The sequence below is a fragment of the Bufo bufo genome, chromosome 3, assembly GCF_905171765.1.
Source record: "Bufo bufo chromosome 3, aBufBuf1.1, whole genome shotgun sequence".
Lineage (NCBI taxonomy): Eukaryota > Metazoa > Chordata > Amphibia > Anura > Bufonidae > Bufo > Bufo bufo.
In genome coordinates this window covers 577255827-577280044 of record NC_053391.1, presented here as the reverse complement: position 1 = coordinate 577280044, position 24218 = coordinate 577255827, and the positions used below count along the sequence as shown (strand labels likewise).

At 43.8% G+C, this 24218-nt stretch overlaps 1 protein-coding gene across 4 annotated transcripts in view; it reads left to right on the top strand.

The window, feature by feature from the left end:
* The window catches only part of DCTN2 (dynactin subunit 2), a 43841-nt gene that overhangs the window by 5229 nt on the left and 14394 nt on the right, over window positions 1-24218 (top strand). The window contains exons 2-11 of one of the 4 annotated variants that reach the window (XM_040425746.1): window positions 1469-1537; window positions 7459-7467; window positions 16995-17003; window positions 17054-17147; window positions 17848-17909; window positions 19114-19212; window positions 19764-19924; window positions 21983-22133; window positions 22467-22532; window positions 22620-22658. In XM_040425746.1, the coding sequence (XP_040281680.1) occupies window positions 1469-1537; window positions 7459-7467; window positions 16995-17003; window positions 17054-17147; window positions 17848-17909; window positions 19114-19212; window positions 19764-19924; window positions 21983-22133; window positions 22467-22532; window positions 22620-22658 (759 nt within the window). Of the gene's footprint in view, window positions 1-1468; window positions 1538-7458; window positions 7468-16994; window positions 17004-17050; window positions 17148-17847; window positions 17910-19113; window positions 19213-19763; window positions 19925-21982; window positions 22134-22466; window positions 22533-22619; window positions 22659-24218 lie in introns of all 4 variants that reach the window. The other 3 variants (XM_040425748.1, XM_040425747.1, XM_040425749.1) reach the window with 3 other exon arrangements.

Below are 24218 nucleotides of genomic sequence, written 5' to 3'. Positions count from 1 at the left end.
GATCTAAGTGCTCCCTGTGTCTTCTGTTTCCCACTTGTGATGTAGGATCATTTCTGGCAAGATTTGTAATTACATAGTAACATAGTTTATATATATATATATATATATATATATATATATAAAAATATAATTATAGTGGAATACAAAAAACAAAATGGCTGCACACCGTTATATATACACAAACAATAGAGCTAAGAAATGGGGGTCATTCTAGATAAAAGTGGTACAATACCGACTATAAATGAGTAATGGAAGCTCTTAGCGTGCATACGTGTCGGGCCCATCTACCAGGCGTCAAGGTGCATCTGCGGAAGCCACCTTGACGCCTGGTAGATGGGCCCGACACGTATGTGCGCTAAGAGCTTCCATTACTCATTTATAGTCGGTATTGTACCACTTTTATCTAGAATGACCCCCATTTCTTAGCTCTATTGTTTGTGTATATATAACGGTGTGCAGCCATTTTGTTTTTTGTAATTATGTTTGCTTCATGGATATGTACCTGTGGTTCTGAAGGTTTTAGTCTATATAGTGGAATATTAATTATTACCCATCTGATCAGATGGCCATAAGCTTAAATGGGTTTTCCAGTATTTAGTTTTTGATGGCCTAGCCTCGGGCTAGGTAATCGGTATCAGATCGGTGGATGTCCGACACGCCGCACTGTAGAGTGGACTGAGTCAGAAGCTCAAGGTTCCATGCACCGTCTAGTGGCTGTGCCGGGTACTGCAGCTCAGTTCCTATTGAAGTGTGCTGGTCCTTCTCTCCACTGTATAGTTTCTGGCACCAGTGGCAGCCCGAAACAGCTGATGAGTTGGGGTGGCAGTTGTCACACCCCCTCTGATGTCATAGTGATGACTTAGGCCGAATGCACACGGCCTAAGTCATCACTATACGAGTGTATTACTGTAGTGCAGCGGCGGCATGAAGTGCACAGCGTCAGAGCAACGAATGACTCCGTGCGCTCCTGCTCTCAGCAGCATGCCAGGCCGGGATACCACAGATCGCTCACGGCCGTGTTCGTTCGGCCTTATTCTGAGATTAGTCCCAGAAAAACCTCTTTGAAAGTGAACCTGTCAGTAAGTTCATGCTGCCCGAACCACAGGTAACATGAAATGCCGACAGGGTCCCCTTTTACAGACGACTATAAACCAATGCCTCGGCATAGAGTAAAATATAGCCTGATGGGCATCTTCTGCTGGTGATGCTGGAGGGCACCTTCACTGGTGCTGGGCAGTTGTCCGGCCACATTTGGGATCTGCACTTTCCGGGTGTTTTCATGTTGGAGGTTGAAGGCCTGCATAATGAATGATTGGGGGGCTCTGTTTTGTCCCCTCATAGTAGGCAGCGCATCATGTGGTGACCCCTTTTCTACTTCAGTATAACTCCATGGACTTGTAGGAGGCTGTTTGTAGGTTCCTATGTGAATCTGGTAAAAAAAAAAAATATATATATTTTCTCTTTTCAGGCTAGAAATGAGCCCGACGTGTATGAAACGAGTGATTTGCCGGAAGATGACCAAGCAGAGTTTGATGCGGTAAGACCTGTTTTATTTTTAATGCAGACAGTACAGGAGCGGAGTGCTCTATATTATTGCATCTGGAAATTTAAAGGGTTATTCCCATCTTATAAAATGATAGTATTAGGCTAATTTTTGCCATCATTTTATGATCGGTACAACCGCATCAATGATCCCGAGAATACAAGACCTCAGCTTTGGCTTTGTCCAGAGCCATACAGGTGATTATTGGAAAATGGTAAAGGCAATTCTAGGATTTAACATTCTGGGTGTTGAAGGTACGCTTTAGAAATTCAGTGCTTTACCATCAATTAGATTTGTGTAATTCATTAATATAGTGGAGGTGTCGGATAAACCAAACCCATGTAGCATGGATTGCTTGGTACTCTGAACCTACAAGTAATAAAGCAGTGCACTGTTCTCCAATCTGAATGGTGTCTTTGATGTTATATACAAGAATGCTAGCTGTGTAACTCATGTGGGAAATCCCTGAGAGTAGGGCTGCAGCAAAAGATTATTTTAGCAATCGAGTATTCTACCGATTATTTTTACGATTAATCGAGTACTCTAATAAGAAAAAATGAATTAATAGACTGTTTTCCTTTATAAAAACTCATCAGACCCCCTGCCATCAGTCCCCAGCACACCTCGTTCCCCCCCTGTGCGATCAGGCCCAGTGCCATCAGGCCCTACTATGCCCCCCAGTGCCATCAGGCCCTACTATGCCCCCCAGTGCCATCAGGCCCTACTATGCCCCCCAGTGCCATCAGGCCCTACTATGCCCCCCAGTGCCATCAGGCCCTACTATGCCCCCCAGTGCCATCAGGCCCTACTATGCCCCCCAGTGCCATCAGGCCCTACTATGCCCCCCAGTGCCATCAGGCCCTACTATGCCCCCCAGTGCCATCAGGCCCTACTATGCCCCCCAGTGCCATCCATGTCCTGTCCCCCCACTCCCCCAGCCCCTTCAAATGACAGGTGCCCCCCCCCCTCCCCCCAGCAGATTCGGGACCCTGATAACTGGCAGTGTGCTGACATGGAGTCCGCAGGAGACGGACTGCATCTTCTTCCCACTTCCCGGCATGCACTGGGCGGGACCTGACCTCACACACAGCGTCAGCCAGCACGCTGACGATGTGTGCACGTAAGGCCCTGGCAGCGCGGTGCGGACGGGAGGCCACGGAGCAGCGAGTGAGAGGCTTCTCTTCACTCACGCTCCATGGTCACGTGATTTAAATGAATTTTTTTTTGCATCGATGAATCGTTGCAGCCCTACCTGAGAGTAATACAGTGCCTTGAAAAAGTATTTATACCCCTTGAACCTTTTTCATGTTACACCAACAAACTTAAATGATTGATTGTCTTCAGAAGTCACCTAATTAGTAAATGGAGTCCACGTCTGTGTAATTTATTCTCAGTATAACTACAACTGTTCTGTGAAGGCCTCAGAGGTTTGTTAGAGTGATACATCAACATCATCAAAACCAAGGAACATACCAGACAGGTCATAGATAAAGTTGTGGAGAATTGTAAAGCAGGGTTAGGTTATAAAAAATATCCCAAGCTCTGAACATCTGACGGAGCACTGTTCAATCCATCATCCAGTCAAAAGAAAAAGGAAAAAGTCTGGTACCGTGTTAGCCAATAGAAAACTAGTTCAGTGCTCTCATTAAAGGGAGTCTGTCATCAGCATTTCACTTTTTTAACCCTTCCCATAGCTCCCTAGCATGCTTACATTTAATAAAAACGTTACCTCTGGCATCAATCCTGGACTTATAGAACCATCAAAAACGATCTTTATAACTTATGCAAATGAGGGCTCGCAAGTGCCCAGGGGCGGTGTTACACTGGTAGGTGCCCTGCTTGCTCAGCCTTTTCAGTGCTTTCCCCCGCCCCTTCCTACCCTCCGCCCGCCCATCCTTTCCCTCTGACCGCCTTTCTACTAACTTGTTATTCCGCCGAGATCCCGCGCCTGCGCACTCAGTCTGTCAGCCGGCGCATGCGCACTGCGATGCCCATTCCTTGTATGGCATCACAGTAATTAATGCAGGATCTCGGCGGAATAACAAGTTAGTAGAAAGGCGGTCAGAGGGAAAGGATGGGCGGGCGGAGGGTAGGAAGGGGCGGGGGGACGCAATGAAAAGGCTGTTCAAGCAGGGCATCTACGAGTGTAATGCCGCCCCTGGGCACTTGCGAGCCCTCATTTGCATAAGTTATAAAGATCGTTTTTGATGGTTCTATAAGTCCAGGATTGATGCCAGAGGTAACGTTTTTATTAAATGTAAGCATGCTAGGGAGCTATGGGAAGGGTTAAAAAAAGTGAAATGCTGATGACAGACTCCCTTTAAGAGAAACAAAATAAGAGTATTGTAGGTATCAAACCTGCAATACTCTTATTTTGTTTCTCTTAATGTGAGCACTAAACTACTATCCATCATCCAAAAATGCAAGGAGTATGGCACAACCTCAAACCTACCAAGGCATGGCTGTCCACCTGAACTGACAGCCCAGGCAAGGAGAACAGCCAAGAGGCCCATGATCACTCTGAAGGAGCTGCAGAGATCCTCAGCTCAGGTTGGAGAATCTGTCTACAGGACAACTATTAGTTGTGTACTCCACAAATCTGGTCTTTATGGAAAAGTGGCAGGAATAACGCCATTTTTGAAAGCAAGCCATAAGAAGTCCCGTTTGCAGTTTGCGACAAGCCATGTAGGGGAGACAGCAAACATATGGAAGAATGTCCTCTAGTCAGATGAGACCAAATTGGAATTTGGTGGTGGCAGCATCATGCTGTGGGGATGCTTTTCTTCAGCAGGGACAGGGAAGCTGGTCAGAGTTGATGGGAAGATGGATGGAGCTAAATACAGGGCAATCCTGGAGGAAAACCTGTTAAAGGCTGCAGAAGATTTGAGATTGGGGCGGAGGTTCACCTTCCTGCAGGACAGTGACCCTAAACATACAGCCAGAGCTACAATGGAATGGTTTAGATCCAAGCATATTCATGTGTTAGAATGTCCGAGTCAAAGTCCAGACCTAAATCCCATTGAGAATCTGTGGCAAGACTTGAATATTGCTGTTCAGACGCTCATCCATCCAATCAGCTTGAGCTATTTTTTCAAAGAAAAATGGGCATAAATCTCAGCCTTTAGATGTGCAAAGCGGGTAGAGACATACCCCCACAAAGTCTTGCAGCTGTAATTGCAGCGAAAGGTGGGCTGAATACAAATGCATGCCACACTTTCCAGATTTCTATTTTTATTACAAATTTTTAAATCCATGTATCATTTTCTTTTCACTTCACTCATACTTGCTATTTTTTTTATTAGTCTATCAAATAAAATCTCAATAAAATACGTTTGTTTGTGGGTGTAATGTGAACAAATGTGGAAAACTTCTCAAGGGGTATGAATACTTTTTCAATGCACTGTAAATTCCAATGATCTAGATATTTAAAGGGGGTTTTCTGGGACAAGAATATTGATTTTGTATCCTCAGGATAGGTCATCAATATCTGACCAGTGAGTGTCCTTTTCCTGGGACCCCCACCAGTTGGCTGTCTGAGGAGGCCTTGGTGAGCGCAGTGACGTCGCTTTCATTGGTTGCACTGCTTTTAAAGTGAACGGGCCTGGGCTGCAATACCATGCACAGCGCCGTTCATTGTATAGTGTCTGTGCTTGGTATTGCAACCCAGGCCCATTCACTTGAAAGGAACGAAGTGGCGCCTAGGCCATGTGAGTGATGAATGTCTAGACCAGGGATCAGCAACCTCCGGCATTCCAGCTGTTATGAAACTACAACTCCCAGAATCCTCCTTTCACTTCCAAGGGCGTTACAGGAACAGCCAAGAAAGTTTGCATGCTGGGAGTTGTAGTTTCACAGCAGTTGGAGTGACAAAGGTTGCTGATCCCTGGTCTAGACCATCCATACTCTAGAGATCTTAAATTGCCAATGGGACCAGTTCAAATGTTTCCATTGTGGTGATAGGGACTTGCACAAAGGACAGAAGGACATCGGATCCTAGCACAGCATGCATGTAGAAGTTCTGAAAATGAAGTCCACTTTGCTGTTTTAGTTTTGCCACGTGATCTCACAAGATAGACTAAGCTACATTGGATATACTGTTCAGTAATGTTCTTGACTTTTTTTCCCTGACAGAGAAGAGAGTCCATATAACCTGCTGAATTGTGTTATTAATACTGGTTATGATATCCCAAAGCAAAAACTATGAATGCCAAAATTGTCTCCTCGTCGCCTGCTACTTGGCGCTATGATGCATGCGACTGTATTGCTTTGGACTGCCGCCGCGCCTCGAGTTTAAATTGTAAAATGTTTTTACCAAAAATCTGCGTGGGACTCCAGGCTACGGCTAACTGGCTGCATCTGGAGCCTCCACCCTGTCTTTATTCTGTGTGGGGACACAGACTAAGGGTCCATTCACACGTCCGTGGAATGGGTCCGCATCCTTTTCCGCAATATCTGGAACGGGTGCGGACCCATTCATTCTCAATGGGGCAGGAATGGATGCACAAAGCACACCGTGTGCTGTCCGCTGTCCGCATTTCCGGAGCCCGGCCCCGATCTTCAGGTCCGCAGCTCCGGAAAAAATATTGAACATGTCCTATTCTTGTCCGCAATTGCAAGAATAGGCATTTCTATTGGGGGTGCCGGCCGGGTGTATTGCGGACATGTGAATGGACCCTTAGGGTTCAGATAACTGGCTGCATCAGGAGCCTCCCTCCTCTGCCCTGCCTGCAGAAGGACACAAGGACTGTTAGAGGGAACCTGAGAGCAGGATATGATGGAGGGAGAGAAGCTCATCTATAGGATTATCTGATTTCTGACAGGACTCCTAGGGGAGACACAGACTCCCAATTAACCCATCGGCACAGGATGATTGACAGACCTCTGTGTACACACACTGATTCAGGGAGACCTGTCAATCTTTGTGTGGGCAGGGTATGCAGGACTCTCACTGTCCTGCCAGGATTTACTGTGCTTTTTACTCAGAAATCTTGCTCCAAATGATATAAACCAGGGATGCTTAACCTACGGCCCTCCAGCTGTTGCAAAACTACCACTCCCAGCATGCTCTAATAGCTGTAGGCTGTGCAGGCATGCTGGGAATTGTAGTTTTGCAGCAGCTGGAGGGCCGCAAGTTGAGCATCCCTGATATAAACTTATATATCACAGATATTTATGAGCTTGACAGGTTCCCTTTAAAGAGGTTTTCTTGGATTTTCATATTGATGTTCTATCCTTAGGATAGGTCATCCATATGAGATTGGCAGTTTGAGGAAGCCAAGGCGCCCAGTAGAGCTCCGCTAAGGGCTGTGGCCTCCTCACAGCTCAACAAACACAGCGCCATCCATTTGATAGTGGCTGTGCTTGGTATTGCAACTCAGCCCCATTCACTTGAATGGGCTAAGCTGCACCTAGACCACGTGACTAATGTACGGTGAGGTCACTGGCCTATGAAGAAGCCTAAGCACTCACTGAGCGCAGCAGCCTCTTCTGACAGCTGATCAGCAGGGGTCCTGGGTGCCGTACCCCCGCTTATCTGATACTGATGACCTATACTGAGGATAAGTCATCAATATCAAGTTCCCGGATAACCTCCTCCCATGGCCAAGACTGGCAGGAAATGAACCCCTGTGTCCTCTACAGGTTTTCTATAAGACTGTTTCAGAAAATCCTGCCGACTGGCAGCCGGTTGGGACAGGATTATCTCCTTTTTACTTGTGAACCCCACCTATGAACGGCGAAAAAACCTCTAGCCATTTTTGCAGGTCACCTTTATTTTCTGATTGACCCCTTTGAGTGAAGTCTTTCATACTTTCATGCTTTGGGAAATCATCCACCTGTTTAATTGTAGAGAAACTTGCACCAAATGTTCCTAACACTCTCACCCTCCCTTTTTGACCACCTTGCCTGGACACTAGTTTGCACAAGTAAGACCACCCATGCTTCTTTTCGTGCATGCGTTTTGTGTATTTAATGATGGTAAATGCATGCAATGGATTGTGATTTTTATTTAAAAAAAAAAAAATTAATCTCAACTGATTCATCTATGAGCCTCATAATCTTGTAAATCTTACAATGATGAATTGTGTCAAAATGCGTGCGCCTCTGATTGAGACCAATCCTTTTTTGATGTGTGGCATTTCACGGATCATGAAAACCATTGTGATTTAATAAATACATGAAGTCATGTTATATCTAACCATGATGACCTCAGACCACGTAGCCATCTTTCCTGTCCTTATGGCTTATCTTATGAAAGCTTTATAGGCCTGCCATTCAAAATACACATTAGAGGATGTCCCTGTGTTAAATTAGAAAAATTCTTCAGTAGCTTTCTCTATCTCTATCCCATATGTAGAATGGCCAAGGAGAGAAAATGATTATTTCTCCATATTCTGGATTTTTGTCAGAGCCCTCCTGAATAGTGAGCGTTATCGCCGCGTGGTCCGACCATTTAATTAGGTCAATACTAGTTGCTTGACTCTTATATAGTAATGGGCGAGCAGCTAAAAACATATCAATATGGGAGCACGTCCCGTGGCTTTCTGAAAAGGTGAAATACTATGATGTGTCCTCCATACATCAGAGTTCCTTTGAGTGTACAAGAGACGATAGGCCCGTGTCAGCTAGCCTAGCAGGTTGCCAGAATCCATAGGTGGATCTAAAATGCTTTTAAAATCCCCACAAATAAGTAGGCGGCCCTGTTTGACTTTGACTTTTTTCATTACCTTACGCAGGAACGAGAGTTGTCTACGGTTAGGTGTAACCAAAATTACATATCGGCCTTGCGTATCCGTTATTTGTGAAAGCAACTGTGTTCTTAATGGCAATTAAAACGCCCTTTGTTTTCTTTTCGGAGTGTGACTGGAGAATAATAGGGAAGGAACGGTGCTTCACTCTCTGTGCGTCTTTTTCCAATATACGTGTTCCTTGCGCGCATAATACATCAGCATGATGCAGCGACGCTTCCCTCCACAAATAAGTTAGTTTCTGTGGACAATTAAGACCCTGCACATTAAGTGACATAAAGTGGAGCACCGTTTAACTGGCATAGGAATACAGAGTACTCCGACTCAGGACAGTATACATGAATGCAAATAAACCTGAAAAATAGAGTGAACAAAACAAGAAAGGGAATCATTGAACAAGAGTCCCAAAAACGTAAAGGGTTCGGAACGCAGTTCTTAGGCTGTTATCAGCAATCTGGGGATATAGTCCCGGTGTATTACCAGACGGAAGGTTTGCAGCTTTCTGCACCAATTATTCTTGGCGGTGTAGCATAGAGTCAGCTCGGTGTAAAAGATGTTTGTGAATTCCGTTGCGCCGGGAAGATTTCGGATGCTGAGGCGGTTCCCTGTCTGCCAGGCTCAGGTTCCATGAGAACGGCAGCTTTCTGCCTTCTTCCAAGGTCTTGATTTGTATGCGTAGTGCCGTCTTTATTTAGCAAGATCTTGACTGGGAATCCCCAGCGATATGGGATATTGCTTTGTCTCAACGTGGCTGTAATTGGGGCGGAGGGTAGTTGCTGAGAGATCCGTGTAGAGCTCCGGTAAGATTGACGTTTCCGGGCGGCAGATAATATGGCCTCTTTAACATGGAAGAAGTGCACTCTAGCTAGCGTGTCTCTGGGCACCGTGTCTGCTAAATGTGCGGGTTTGGGAACCCTGTGAGCTCGGTCTATAATTACATCTCGAGCTGATAAATTAGGAATTAATGACCGGAATAGCTTCTGTATATAAGAGGTGATGTTATAATGGGGAACTGTTTCTGGGATGCCCCGCAGTTTAATATTATTGCGCCGTGAGCGGTCCTCTAGGTCTGCTAGCTTAGATTTCACCCGCTCCAGCTCTGCCGCCATGTCATTATGAGCGTCAATTACATAATTTTGAGATTCTGCATATTCTCTCATTTTTGGTTCAATATGTGATACTCTAGCATCCAAGGCTTGTACAGACTCCGATATACGGTAGGTGCTAGTAATGTAGTAATGTCCTCATGGAGGGAAGATTTCAAAGCTAGGAACATGCGTTTAAGTGCGTGTTCAGACACAGGGGAGTGAGATGCAGGCAGGGCTGTTAGGGCGTCTTGTGTATGGCCAATTGACCTTTCGTCTGGTGAGGCAGTGCCCTCTTCATTTGTCAGGCTCTGGAGATCGTCAGAGTGTCCTTTGCCTTGTCCCAGGCTGTGAGGGTCTGGCATGAATCGTTGTGGCGTTCCAGATTTTGCTGGACTGGTTTTTAGATGCCATGTCCCATTTGAAGCCCCGCACCCCTACAGTAGAAACTCCTAAAAAGTGACCCCATTTTGGAAACTAGGGAATAAGGTGCCAGTTTTATTGGTACCATTTTGGGGTACATATGATTTTTAATTGCTCTATATTAAGTTTTTTGTGAGGCGAGGTAACCAAAAAAGGGCAGTTTTGGCACCGTTTTTATTTTTTACAACATTCATCAGACACGGTAGATCATGTGCTATTATTTTTAGAGCAGGTTGTTACGGACGCAATGATATCAAATATGTCTACTTTGTTTAAGTTTTACATAATAAAGCATTTTTGGAAAAAAAATTGTTTTTGTGTCTCCATTTTCTGAACGCCTTATTTTTATTTTTTTTCTGCCGATCGTCTTGTGCAGGGGCTCGTTTTTTGCAGAAAGAGCTGATGTTTTTATTGGTACCATTTTTGGGTACATATTATTTTTTAATCATTCATTATTACATTTTATGGGACAACGTCACCAAAAAATTGTTTGTTTTGAAACAGTTTTTATTTATTTATTTTTTACAGCGTTCACCTGAGGGCTTAGGTCATATGATATTTTTATAGAGCAGGTCGTTACGAACGTGGCAATACCTAATATGTATACTTTTTCTTATTTATTTAAGTTTTACACAATAATAGCATTTTTTTAAACCAAAAAAATTATGTTTTAGTGTCTCCATAGTCTGAGAGCCATAGCTTTTTTTATTTTTTGACCAATTGTCTTAGGTAGGGTCTAATTTTTTGCGGGATGAGGTGACTGTTAGATTGGTACTATTTTCGGGGGCATACACCTTTTTGATTGCTTGGTGTTGCAATTTTTGTCAAGTAAGGTGACATAAAATGGCTTTTTTGGCACAGTTTTTATTTTTATTTTTTTACGGTGTTTAGCTGATGGCTTAGGTCATGTGATATTTTTATAGAGCTGGTTGTTACGGGCACGGAGATACCTAATCTGTATACTTTTTAAAATGTATTTCACTTTAACACAATAATAGCATATTTGAAACAAAAAAATTATGTTTTAGTGTCTCCACGTTCTAAGAGCTATATATATATATTTTTTTAAGCGATTTTCTTATATAGGGGCTAATTTTTTGCGGGATGAGGTGACTGTTTTATTGGTACCATTTTGTAGTACATACGCCTTTTTGATCGTTTGGTGTTGCACTTTTTGTGATGTAGGGTGACAAAAATGGCTTTTGTTGACCGTTTTTATTTTTATGTTTATCGGACAGGGTGGATCATGTGACATACTTATAGAGCCGGTCGTTTTTTACATTATTTATTTATTTATTTATTTATTTTTTTACTTTTTTTATTTTTTTATTTTCACACTTTTTTTTTTTATCAAGTCCTACTTGGATTTTGAAGATCCAGTGGGGCTGATGGCTGTACTATACTTTGCAATGCTCTTGCATTGCAAAGTATAATACTATCAGTTTTGCACTGATAGATGGCAACACTGAACGCCTTTGCAAGGCGTCTGGTTGCCATGGCAACCATTGGGCGCTGCCATCGCAGCGCAGCAGCCCGATGGTTGAGAGAGGAAGCCCTCTCCCTCTATTAACCCCTTGGATGCCGCTGACAGCGGCATCTAAAGGGTTACAGCAGAGTGTCAGCATACAGCTGACACTCGCTGTTGATGGCGTCGGCTCAGGAACAGAGCAGGGCCTGCACAGATGGGGGGCTCAGGAACAGAAATGGGGGCGGGGGCCTGCACAGATGGGGGCAGGGCATGGAGTAAACACAGCCACAACTTACGGACACCAGGGAAGACATGAAGGGGCAGACGGCCCACAGGAAGACATTAGGGGGCACAGATCGGGGTAAACATATTGGGGGCACACAGCAGCCAGTGCCTGATTTCAGCCTCTGAACTGCAGAGTGCAGATCAGAGCCTGAAACCGGCATTTTAACACTGCCGCAATCCGATTGGTTAGCCTGTGCAGACTAACCAAATCGGAGCAATTGCTGGTAAGGGACCACTCTGATTGGTCCCTTGCCGGCATTACTGGACTGTATGCTGTCCCTGACAGCAGCAGTCCAGGGGCAGAAGCTTTAATCCAAGCGTTTTGCAGCGCTTGGAGTAAAGAGCTGCCATGACGTTTATTCACATGCTAGCTGCATGGGGCACGTATATAGCCATATGGCAGTCGGGAAGCAGTTAAAGAACGCCTAGTCAATGAGCAGTAAACTGGTGCGTTTCGGTCAACCAAAGACCTTACACAGACACAACCAAGTCTGAGTAAGGTCCTTGGTTGACCGAAACGCGTCAGCTACTGCTTATTGACTGGGCGTTTTTAATATTTAATATGGAATAAAGAAGATTTGTGATTTTTTTACTCGCTGGATCCAGACTTTACTCCACAAAGCCTCGTCCCTCTTCACTAAGGGCACTTTCACACTAGCGTTATTCTTTTCCGGCATTGAGTTCTGGAGAGCATTCTGTTCAGGATGTCTTCAGTTCCAGTCTTTTTGCCTTTTCAGGACGGAGATACCGGTAATACCGCAGCATGCTGCGGTTTTATCTCCGTCCAAAAATCTGAAACACTTGCCCGAATGCATTTTTTCCCATTGACCTGCGCATGCTCAGACCGCAAAAAATATGAAAAAAATAAATGCTGGATCCGTTTTTTCCGGATGACACCCGAGGGACGGATCCGACATTTCAATGCATTTGTCATACGGATCAGGATCCTGATCCGTCTGACAAATGCCATCAGTTTGCATGCGTTTTGACGGATGCGGCAGGCAGTTCCGGCGACCGAATCCTCTGCCGCAAGTGTGAAAGTACCCTAAGCCCTCTGGATATTAGCCGGTGGTCATAATAATGTGACTCGACTGTGTATTTGGTAAATTCCCAAATTATTTTTAACAGATTATTCCAAATAATTTTTTTATTTTTTACCAAGATCATACATTGTGTGAAGAAAGCCTTAGGATAGAGAATGATATCGTACTGACCCAACGCGGAGCTGAACCTCTGTGAGAAGTATAATAATACCAGGAGCATGAGAAAAGTGAGGTTGCGGATACCTAGTGGGGGGGCAGTCAGTACCGCCGTTTTATTAATGCTAGTCAGGGTACTCGGGAAAGGACGAGGTCTTGTAGTGAGATCTCGGGCTACAAGTCGCTGCCTGATTTTGGTTATTTATCTGCGTCATAGCTTCTTTCATAAAGCTGTAGTAACCAGTCTGTACGTGGATTTCATGACATTGCACTAATAATCTGCTTCCCCTGATCGCTTGTCTGATCATCTACCGCAATCTAACGCTAGTAAATACCATTACTTACAAGGTGAACTCTTAATACAACCCCCCAGGTTGCTAGATCATGCTAACGTCTAAAAATTGACCTCCGTCAAGTTGTTAACGAGGTATTCCGGTTTTAATGATTAGTCATTTGTTTAGAGAACAGGATGTTGAACCGTTTCCTAATATACAGTACATCTATTTAAAATATCGCCTGCAGACCTTTATTATATCTGCCCAGTAACCTCTTTCTAAAGAAAAAAATAAATGGTACGCCCCATATCCTGCCAGATGCATTAGTAGGAGAGCTGGATATTACTAAACATGGCGTTAGTCATGTGACTGTCCAGGTATCTAATGGGAATAGTAGTGTATTGAGGAGCAGAACCTGTACGGTATTATGACCTGTAGCACCTCCGCATGGCTTGTCTGTGTAGAAACAGATGTCTGAACAATGTAAACAGTCTCTTATTTTATAAAAAAAAACTAATAAAAAGAGAATTGAAAAGAAATTGTATAAACAAATGCATAAAAAACTGGAATATCCCTTTAAGAAATTCTATTCATCAGCACTGGTGACCAGGAAACCTTGGTGACCACCAATGTTAACCCCAGTCTCACACTTTGTCCCCCTGCTTTCCCAGACTGTTGGGTGCTTCCAGACTTTTTTTTTTTTTTTGTCACACAGGGTCTTACTTCTGTTTTTTTTCCAGACATTTTTCCTGTAGAGTAATCTATGGGAAATTGGCTGAAGAAACACCACACCCAGAGCATGCTGCAATAAAGCGCTGTAAAAAATTAGCTTTTTTTATAGTTTCCTACTGTCCAACATGTAACATCTGCCCTTTTTTCTTTTTTGCTCCTAAAAAAAATAACCTCATGGGGTAGATTTCTCATCATTATACACCAGAAAACTAATGTTAAAAACGCACAATCCATGGTTTGCAACTTTTTAAACGCCATTTGCGCAAAATTCTTTGTGTAATCGGAATTTTACCGCCACCCTCACCACTAGCCTAAAAAGGGGTGTGGTGTGGCCAGGGCCATCTGTCCCAGCACATCTATTACCATTTGCACTAGTTCTCTGGATCAGCGCCAGTCTAGGTGTGCAACCACCCGTACAGGAGTCTGGGAAAGCTGGATTACCATTGTGTTTGGTGGCTGTAATGGCCACCGTAACCAGTTTTTGACTAAGAAACTGATGAATAGGATTGTCTGTAACTTGTTGGCCCGGTCACCTGTAGTAATCCAGCGTTTTAACCGTTTGTCGTCTGACACATCTGTGACTGGTAATTGGTAAAATAAATGATCGGAATGAAATTCAGCAGCTTGTAAATCCAAATCTTTTCCGTGATTCTGGTTCTGTACACCTAGAAGTTGTCGCTTGTGTTCTTGTCTAATGCCAAATCTTTTCTTTTCTTTTTTTTTTCCTTTTAACTATTTATTTTACTTGTCATTCACCTCTTGGGAAACCTGCAAGGAACTGGTAAGAAGCCTGTAATTCCTCTGCTTGTCTCTTCACTCCATTCGTCCGTGCTCTACTAACCCTAGAGACTTTCATCCCTCTGCTGCTATGTATCTCTAGCATAACATTGTAGCGAGAACTGAAGATGGCTCATGCGCACGGCTGTGTCCACAAAACAGATTCGCTAAATATGGATCCCTTTTCGTATGCACTTAGTATTTTTCTGACTCCTGTCAATAGAAAGGGCTATTCTTGTTCGCAAATACAGACAAGAATAGGACCTTTTTCATTAGGCCTCCTGCACACGACCGGATCTGTTTTTTTCGGTCCGCAAAATACAGAGAAGGTTCCTGTGCATTCCACATTTTTTGGGGACCCACTGTAGAAACATCGGACCGCAATAGGACAGGTTCATGTGGACAGCATGTAGATGACATCTGTGTGCTGCAGACCCATAGAAATGCTCTGTGTCCGATCCGCAAAAAAAAATAAAAATGCAGATCGGACACGGACCAAAAATACAGCATGAGGCCTTATTCGGCTAAATGGCCACAGATCCACAAAAATCCAGGTGTGTGCATGTCCCCTAGAAATGAATGGGTCCGTGTGCTATCTGCAAAAAATGTGGATAACACCTTGAAGAAAATTAGTCGTGTGCATGAGCCTCAGGGATCTTCTTTCAATGTCCGTTTTTTTTTTTTTTCGGACCGTATGCGGAACCATTCATTTCAACGGGTCTGCAAAACAAGCGGAAGGTACTCTGTGCATTCCGTCTCCGTATGACCGCATGTCCGTTCCGCAAAAAAATAGAACATGTCCTATTATTGTCTGGACTGTTCTATTAGAGGCCAGCTGTTCCGTTCCGCAAAATACGTAATGTTATCCGTATATTTTTTTTTTGCAGATCCGTTTTTTTGCCGACTGCAAAATACATACGGTCGTGTACATGAGCCCTTAAGGGGGAGGCCACATGAGGCCCGACGCTGCCACCTCATGCGTTCAGTACCCCACCCAATCACTGCACAATTTTACTGCAAGGTTGTACGGCCATTAGGCGGCTGCAGTTGGGGGTGGCTTGGCAGCGTGTCATCTGGCCTCACCCTTAGGAGAAAATTGTGTGCAAGCCTAGAATTTATTGCCCTGTAAATGATCCAGGATATGCATTTTGCATGTGTCATTGGATGTTTTATTAATAGTGGCCCATGTTGCAGGAATTATGCCAACCTATTTATTTATTTTTTTGCTTCATTTTATATATATTTTTTTAACATAATAGTTTTTCATGTACTAAAGGTACATATGTAGCCGGTCCCTTAAAGGGGTTATCCAATATCAATAACTTCCCCCCCCATGTGCCGGGCCCCTCACAGGGAATATACTTACCTGGCTCCCCGTGCCGCTCCTGGTCCCCGCACTGCCACTGCTGCTTCTCCCCGTGCGCCGATGAAAACATCCGGTGTCGCAGCCAATGGCAGGTGGTGACGGGGACGAGCTTCCCTAGCGTCACCCGCGGTAAAACTGCCTGCCATATTCTAAATCCCATAGCTTTTTTATATATGTGTCTACGGTGCTGTGTGAAGGCTCATTTATTGCAATCTGCAGTTTTTATTGATACCATGTCGGGGGGTGTCTTTTTGATCACTTTTTATTCAATGAAATGAAGCAACTAAAAAACATCAAATAGGCCATTTTGATTTCCTTTTCCGTTATGGCATTCACCAAACATGATGAATACTATGGGGCACATTTATTAGGACCGGCGTTAGACCACCAGCGCAGGGCCTTATTGTGTCCTGTAAAAAACGGAACAGTTATGCCTAGGATAACACCAGTTGCATGGAGGACTTTTTTCCGTCTAAAAGAAATAAATGGCCCAAGAGTCTATTTGCTTTCAGAGTTGTAATTTCTGACGCCCTTTTCAGCAAAGAATAGCCTGTATGTAGAGCTTCTCCTGTTGAATGATCCCAGAACCCTGTCAGTCCTCATTAAAGTTAGCGGGGTTCCTCTGGATTTGGACATGGATCCAGTAGGGCTATAATCTCTCTGTTGTAAATAGATACCAGGATGCTAGTGTGAACAGAGCCTTAGTTTTCAGTGTAATCGCAGTAAATTCAGTGTATTTACCAAGCAATGGAAGCAGTCCAGATATTGACCATTCTTATAAAGGAGTGCTGTACTTTGTCATCTGTTGATGTGCCCCCTTTCCTCTCTGTGTACCCCCTCTGCCTAGATGATTGCACTTTCTATTCCAGTCTCTTTCTGGGTACATTTTTTGTTTTATTGGATTATATCCTGCCTCTTGGTCATCTGATAACATTTCATATCTTCCTGATTTATCCTGGCTATTCCATAATCCTAAAGAGACGAATCCCCTACATTGTCTAACGTGAAGCATCACTATTGATTTCTCTTCCAAATGTTGAATTGATCTTTCTGCTCCTGTATTTCCCCCTCTCTGTAAAATGTGTTCGGTGTAAGGAGCTGGAGGTTGTCCTTAAAGGAGTCCTCTAACTGTATCCCCATTTCTTATGTAGGAGGAGCTAACCAGCACCAGTGTCGAGCACATTATCGTCAACCCCAATGCTGCTTACGACAAATTTAAAGACAAGAAGATCGGCACTAAAGGGCTCGGTAAGTGTGAGGTACCTGCAGTAGTATTTGACCTCATACCTTGCAGTGTGTACAGGGTGGCCCAAGATCTCCAAATCACACTGCCTGACAGGAAGTCTGTCCATAGCAACCAATCAGAGCCCAGCTTTTATTTTTTCAGAGCCCTGTAGGAAGTGAAAGCTGAGCCCTGATTGGTTGCTATGGGCAACTAAGACTGATTTTATTATGCAGTTTGATAAGTGGCCTATTGTGTCCAAAAGATGGCGTTCTCCCTGAGACAGCGAATAGTGATTGTGGAAGGTCATGTGCAAAGCCTAAAGCCACCAGCTAAACGTTGTATTCAGAGTCCGCATAGCATTATAATAATGTATTCGCTCTCTCGTACATCTGGTCATACTATAGCTGGAGGCGGGCTACTTTTTCGTGGGCCACCCTGTCGTTTGGGACACCCCTTCAGCATAATATATTACTAACAATTGTCTTGTTACTACATTTGGGCCAATGGCGGACGGGTGACGCTAGGGAGGTTCGTCTCCGTCCCAGCCTGCCATTAGTTCACGCACGGTGGTAATGTACAATGGTGGCTATGAACATTCCACCCAGAGTGCGATCGTAGTTCTGCTAGATTCTGGAATTACATGTATCGCACCATTTTAAAGAAATGTATAGTATTTCAATAATTTCACTGTTATGTCAAGTGACATCATTTTCCTCGTTACAGATTTCTCTGACCGTATTAGCAAGGCAAAGAGGACAGGATATGAATCGGGGGAATACGAAATTGTGAGTTTTAGGATAAATTGCATTTTTTGATATTGTCATTTGCTAATGTTTCCAAAAATGATTATGGTGTGACTTGTGAGTTTACTAGATAACAGTTGTGTTTTTTTAAGATGTACTTTGTTCTCAAAGAGTATTCTTATTGTTGATATAAGACAATGTTCCCCAACCTGTGGTTCTCCAGGAAAACTCCAGCCACAGGTTGGAGATCACTGATATAAGTAACATTAGATCCTGGTGTATATGCTATAGGGGAGTGGATGTCAAACAGATCAGTGCAGAGCAGTGTACATATGAACTTTTATTCTGCCAGGTTGTTCCCCTGCAATTACTAAGGAGGCAAAGCTTCACTCTGAAGTGCTCTTTGCTTTAGGCCGCTTTCAGACGAGTGTATTTGCAATGCGTATATAGTCCGGATTTAATGTACCAGAATCCGCTGCTGATGTTAATGAATGGAGCTATTCACATGGGCGTATAATTTCCGTCCGTATTTAAAATACGTAGCATGTCCGAGTTTTGTGCTGATTTGTTTCCAAATACACATTCCGTGCAGTGCATAAATAATTACGGAAGGAAGAAATCCGCATGCCGGGGAATCCGGCATAATAAAAGTTCATATTGATACTACTACTGATAATCAAAACTGCTGACCGACGCCCTTTAAAGTAAAGCTTCATATATTTTTTGCTTATATACACGGGTAGTGGTAGTATACGTTAAATTCTCAGTTGTCTGCAGTGATGTCATCGGCATTAATGTTAGAACTGCACACTGGTTCATATGGGTTGTCTGTTAAATAATTATTGTATTGCACAACAATATATTAAAAGGATTTTTCCGTTGCCTCCGCAATACACGGGGCACCAGCCGTGTGCATTTAACTTGAATGGGTCCGCAAATCCAGAGATGCGGAACAGAATGGAAGCATAACGGAGTGCTTCCATGGGGTTAGAACTTGTTCTATCTTTTTGCGGAATGGACAGATCGCGGGCCCCATTAAACTGAATGGGTCCGCACGCAGCTGCTCCACGGTCGGTGCCTGTGCATTGCGGACCGCAATTTGCGGTCCGCAGCACGGGCCCGGCCAGCTCATGGTCGTGTGCAAGAGGCCTACGGCTTGTCCATCAAAAGTCAGTCGGTTCCCAATATTCTGACTGGCCTGCAGTTCTTCCATTGTTCTCTCATGTGGTTGTATCTCCTTATGTAGCTGGGGGAAGGAATTGGAATTAAAGAGACTCCGCAGCAGAAGTATCAAAGGCTCCTGAATGAAGTCCAGGAACTGACTCAAGAAGTGGAAAAAATACAGGTAAGCGGGATGCTTGACATGCACACTTTTTTTTTATTTTTCTGAAGAAGTGGTTTTCAGTTATCAAAGTTTGTCAGAAATTCCTATACTAATAACTGTGCTGAAAATAGTGTGTGTGTGGGGGGGGGGGGTTTATCATAGCCTGGCGACGTATTGTATGAAAACAAGGCACGGCATCCGACAGTCCTTGCCAGCTAAAAACGGGTGCAGAAGATAAACAAGGCTGGACCACTGGCCCCACCTTCGCTACGCCCCCTTTTCAGGAAAGTGCCAAGGGCGGTAGATAAATGCCACTTGCTGAAAATATTTTGTGAAAATGGCATTAAAAATGTTGAAGACGCAGTTCGTGACTTTCACGCCACCAGCAATGTGTAAAGGCGCTGTAACCAAAACCATAAAAAGTTAATATTTACATAAAACACCTGAAAGGGAATGTGTATGTATATGGCTGTTGAGCAATGCACATTTTTTATAAATTTATACTATATATATATATATATATATATATATATATATATAATTATTTTTTTTTGCTTCCTGTAACCAAATAGAGCACAGTCAAGGAATCTGCGGCGGAAGAGAAGCTGACGCCAGTCGCATTGGCTAAACAGGTAGCTGCTTTGAAACAGCAGTTGGTGTCCAACCACTTAGAGAAGTTGTTAGGTCCTGATGCGACCATCAACTTGACGGATCCCGATGGAGCACTTGCAAAGTAAGTTGTCCTCTTTGTCTTCACTTACTCAGGATTGTGAGATGGATTGGGCTGCGTTCTTATTGTAACGTGACTTTTTTACATTTCAGAACCTAGCAGTTCATCAGTTTTTGATTGTTTGGCGATAGGAACTTTCTTTTCACATTCGTGCGGCAACAAATTTGTCATATGTGGCAGGAGAGCAGCGATATGCCAGATGTAGCTATTGGTCCCATTCGTTCTACTTTGTTGGGCTGGTTTATCTCAGTATAACCTTTTGCCATATAATAAAACTTGACTCAGCAATTGCCTATGCCATGGCATACATCAGAGCCCACATACCCACCTTACCTCTAGAGCAAGGTCTGAACCAAGCAGTCCAAAATGCATGATAAGATGACCACTAAAAAAAATACTCCTGCCTTGTTTTAAGCTGGAAACGTTTTGCTAATAACAATTTTCTCCTTTTTCTTTACACATTTCTGATTGGACCTTGTTTAACCCCTTTGCAGCATATGCTGTACATCAGAACCATAGTTGACAGATAACTGCTATGTTACACAGCTGACATCCACAAGCAGTGTTCATGTTTGGAGATAACTCTGGTCATGCAGCCAATCGCGACCATGGCATCTGAGTGTTCAGTCAGACAGACCCCCAGTGGCCCCATCAGCAAAATTGTGGGGGTGCCATTCAGTTGTGAAATGCTCCCAGGCTTGCCACGTAAAGTTTCCTATTAGTAGGAAGGCGACACTATCTCAATAGACTGCAGTAGTAAAGTATTACAGTCTGTTTAGTCCCCCTAGGGGTACTAAAAATAAAAGTGGAAGAAATAAAAAATAAAAAAATATTAAACAATATTACAAAATTCGGTCACCTCCTTTACCAATTTTACATATAAAAATATGTGAACAAATAAAAACTAAACATATTTGGTGACTAACCTATTAAGATATATCTTATCTACTGTGTACGGTAACCAGCATTGCAGTAAAAGGTCAGAATGCCCAAATCGCTGTTTTTTGGTCACTCTGCCGCTAGAATTTTTTTAAATGAAAAGTGAAGATTTGTATGTACTCCCAAATGGCACCAATAAAAACTGCAGCAGTGTTTTTTTTTTTTTTTTGTGTTTCTTTTCAAAGAATGAGAAAGTATATGAATTTAACCGCACAATAAATAGTAAAAAAATAAAATACTGTCGCAGAATTGCATTATTTTTTCTATTTCGTCCCAGAAAGATTTTTTTCACCTTTTGAATATGAATGTAATGGTAAAAAAGTTATGGCTCACGGAAAACAGGGAGGGGAAAATAAACTAATCGAAAAAATTAAAATGGTTTCTGGTGCCAAGGGGTTAACCTAAAGATTTTGTTCCCCATATTTTGTTCATTTTTCTGTTTTATAATTCTATCACACTTTGTGTAAATTCAACTTTTAACCCCTTCTCGCCCTCCGCCATACAGGACAAGAAGGGGTAAAAGTTTGGCTGGTACTTCTCGTACATTTACAAAGCAATAATGGCATAGGCTCAGGAGCTGAATGGGTGCCATCTGAAATACACAGCTGACTCCTTGCTACAGCGGCCAAGATTCAGAGATAACTCCGATCCTAGCCGTGTAACCGCCTAGAGGTTGCGGTCCGTAGCAGCTGCGGTATCTCGCTGGGATTGACAGAGGGACTGTCACCCTTATCTGCTCCCCTGTGGAGCAGAACTTTTAAAATAGATCAGTAGTGTAGCCGCAATAGACTTGCAGCGCGGCGGGTGACCAGTATCGGCTCTGTGAATGATCATGTGACCTGCACCGCAGGAGTGTCAGGCCGAACCTGTCATTCCGCAGGAGAGTGCATTCTCTTCAGCTTCCCAGTTTGGGATTTTGAGGGCGGTTATGTGGTTAGACTACAGTTTTTTTTTGTGTTTCATAGTCTTTTTTCCTAATTTTAACAGGTTTGTCATAGTGACAGGTCCTCTTTAAAGCTGCCATACACATGCAGACATTCTCGTTTCTATAATGCCAGCTTGGCTTTTCCCTAAATTCCTTGAGGAAGACGTTTGTAATAAGTTTATTGATTTCTGCTCTAGGCGTTTAATGACGCAGTTGGATGCTGCTAAAACCAAAAAGAGCCCAGAAGCTAAAAGCCCACCAAAGGGTACGGCCCCAGACGCTGGAAGCTTGGTGACCTATGAATTACACTGCCGACCTGAACAAAATAAGTTTTCGCAGGCTGCAAAGGTGCGTAGAGGAAGCCAAGTGTTTTTCTTCAACTAAAGATTTTTTATTTTTTTAGGTGATAATAAACCATTGGGAGATTGCTCATAGCGAAACCACTCTTTAAAGCGGGATGTATAGTATTCTAAGAGCCTGCATGTGGCACACCTGTCCACAGGCTGTGTGTGCGATTACATCTCAGTGCCATTGACTTCGATGAAGCTGAGCTGCAGTACCAGACACAGCGTGTGGACAGGTGTGGTTCTGTTTCTGGAAGGAAACAGCCATGTTTTTTTCTGATCCTGGGCAATCCCTTTAAGGCATTTGAGAAATATCCATAGTCTTGTTGCATTACAGATAGCTGAACTTGAGAAGAGACTGGGTGAACTGGAAGCTGCCGTGCGCTTTGATCAGGATGCACAGGTGCGTTGTGGACCTCCGGAGTGTCTGTCAAACCTTTGGAGATCAGTCGATGGATAACCCCCCTCCTTCTTCTCTTTATTTTTGTAGAATCCCCTCACTATTGGATTACAAGGATCAAATCTGATGGTAAGTATAGCTGATCCAAAATCTGAAGGTGTGGACATGTGTTACTAGAAAAGGCTATACTGTGCCTCCTATAGGTATAACCATTAAAGGGGGTTTCTGAGCGTCTAATATTGATGATCTATCCTCGGGATAGGTCACAAATATCCAATGAACTGTTCCCTGCAGCCTCTAGAACTAGCACAGCCGGAAGGACAGCTCTGTTCAAACTGTAATGGGCATGCCAGGTTGCAAGTCAAGCTGAGCTGTAGTAACCCAGCACAACCACTACGCTTTGAACGAAACTGCTTCCAGCTCCGTTCGAGAGGTAGTTCTGGCATCGAAGGTTGCAAGCTGATTGGTGGGGGTGTCAGACTCCCACCATTCTGATAATGAGGGCCTATCTTGTGGATAGGTCATCCTTATTAGGAGCCTGGAAAACCCCTTAAAGGATAAGAAAAACATGGCTGCTTTATTCCAAAAACCGCACCAGGCCTATCTATTGGTTGTGTTCAGTATTGCAACTCGCCTAAATTCACTTCAGTGGAGCTCAGCTGGAGTACCACACACAACCAACGGACAAGGGTGGTGCTGTTTTTGGAATAAAGCAGCCGTGTTTTCCTTACCCTGGACAACCCCTTTAAAGGTTCCCATTTACATTAGATTAGTCATCCAAACCCGTTGTCTGTCCAGTTTGTTTAGGAGTTAGGTGTTGAGGGAGAGGAGGAGTGGACATGAGGAATTGAATCTTACCTGATCCTTTGCTCCTGTGGGTGATAAACAGGCCCAGAGTTGACTGATAGCAGCTTATTCCCTTCTCCCACTGAAATAAACATGCACGCTCAGCCAAGTGTGCATGTTTATGGCGAAGAAATAGCGGAGTATTTGGCTATATTAAGTATGAGGACCGCTTAAGAACCACAGAAGACATCAGCTGTCATCATGGGAAAATGATTTTGAAAAAACGGAACATTACATATCTTTACATTACTATCATTGATGAAATCTGTTGGAAGACATAAGGGTAGCCATATACCTTAGCTGTTGTTTGGCAGACAGCTTGGCCGAGCATGCATGTTTTCTTAGTAGGGAGACCAATACTCCTGACATCTGCTGTTAAAGGGTTTCTGTCACCAGAATTAACCCTATTAAGCTAGCTTTTATAATATGCTAATTAGCCTCTAGGAGCAGGGGAGGGGGGGGGGGGGGGGGGGTTGTTCCTGCTCCTAGAGGCTCCGTTCTCCCACCTTTGTCGCCTCCCTCCAAGTCCTGATTGACAGGGCCAGGCAGGGCTCGCATCTGTCTGCCAGCCCTGTGCTCTGGTGAAATCTCGCGCCGTTAAGCATTTGGCACGGTGAGGGAAAGACGCTTGCAGGCTGCCAGCTTCTTCACCGCGCCTGTGCTGAATAATGAACGGCGCGAGATTTCACCAGAGCACAGGCCTGGCAGACAGATGCGAGTCCTGCCTGGCCCTGTCAATCAGGATTTGGAATTTTGGAGGGAGGTGACAAAGGTGGGAGAACGGAGCCTCTAGGAGCAGGAACAACGCCCCACCCCCCACCCCCTGCTCCTAGAGGCAAATTA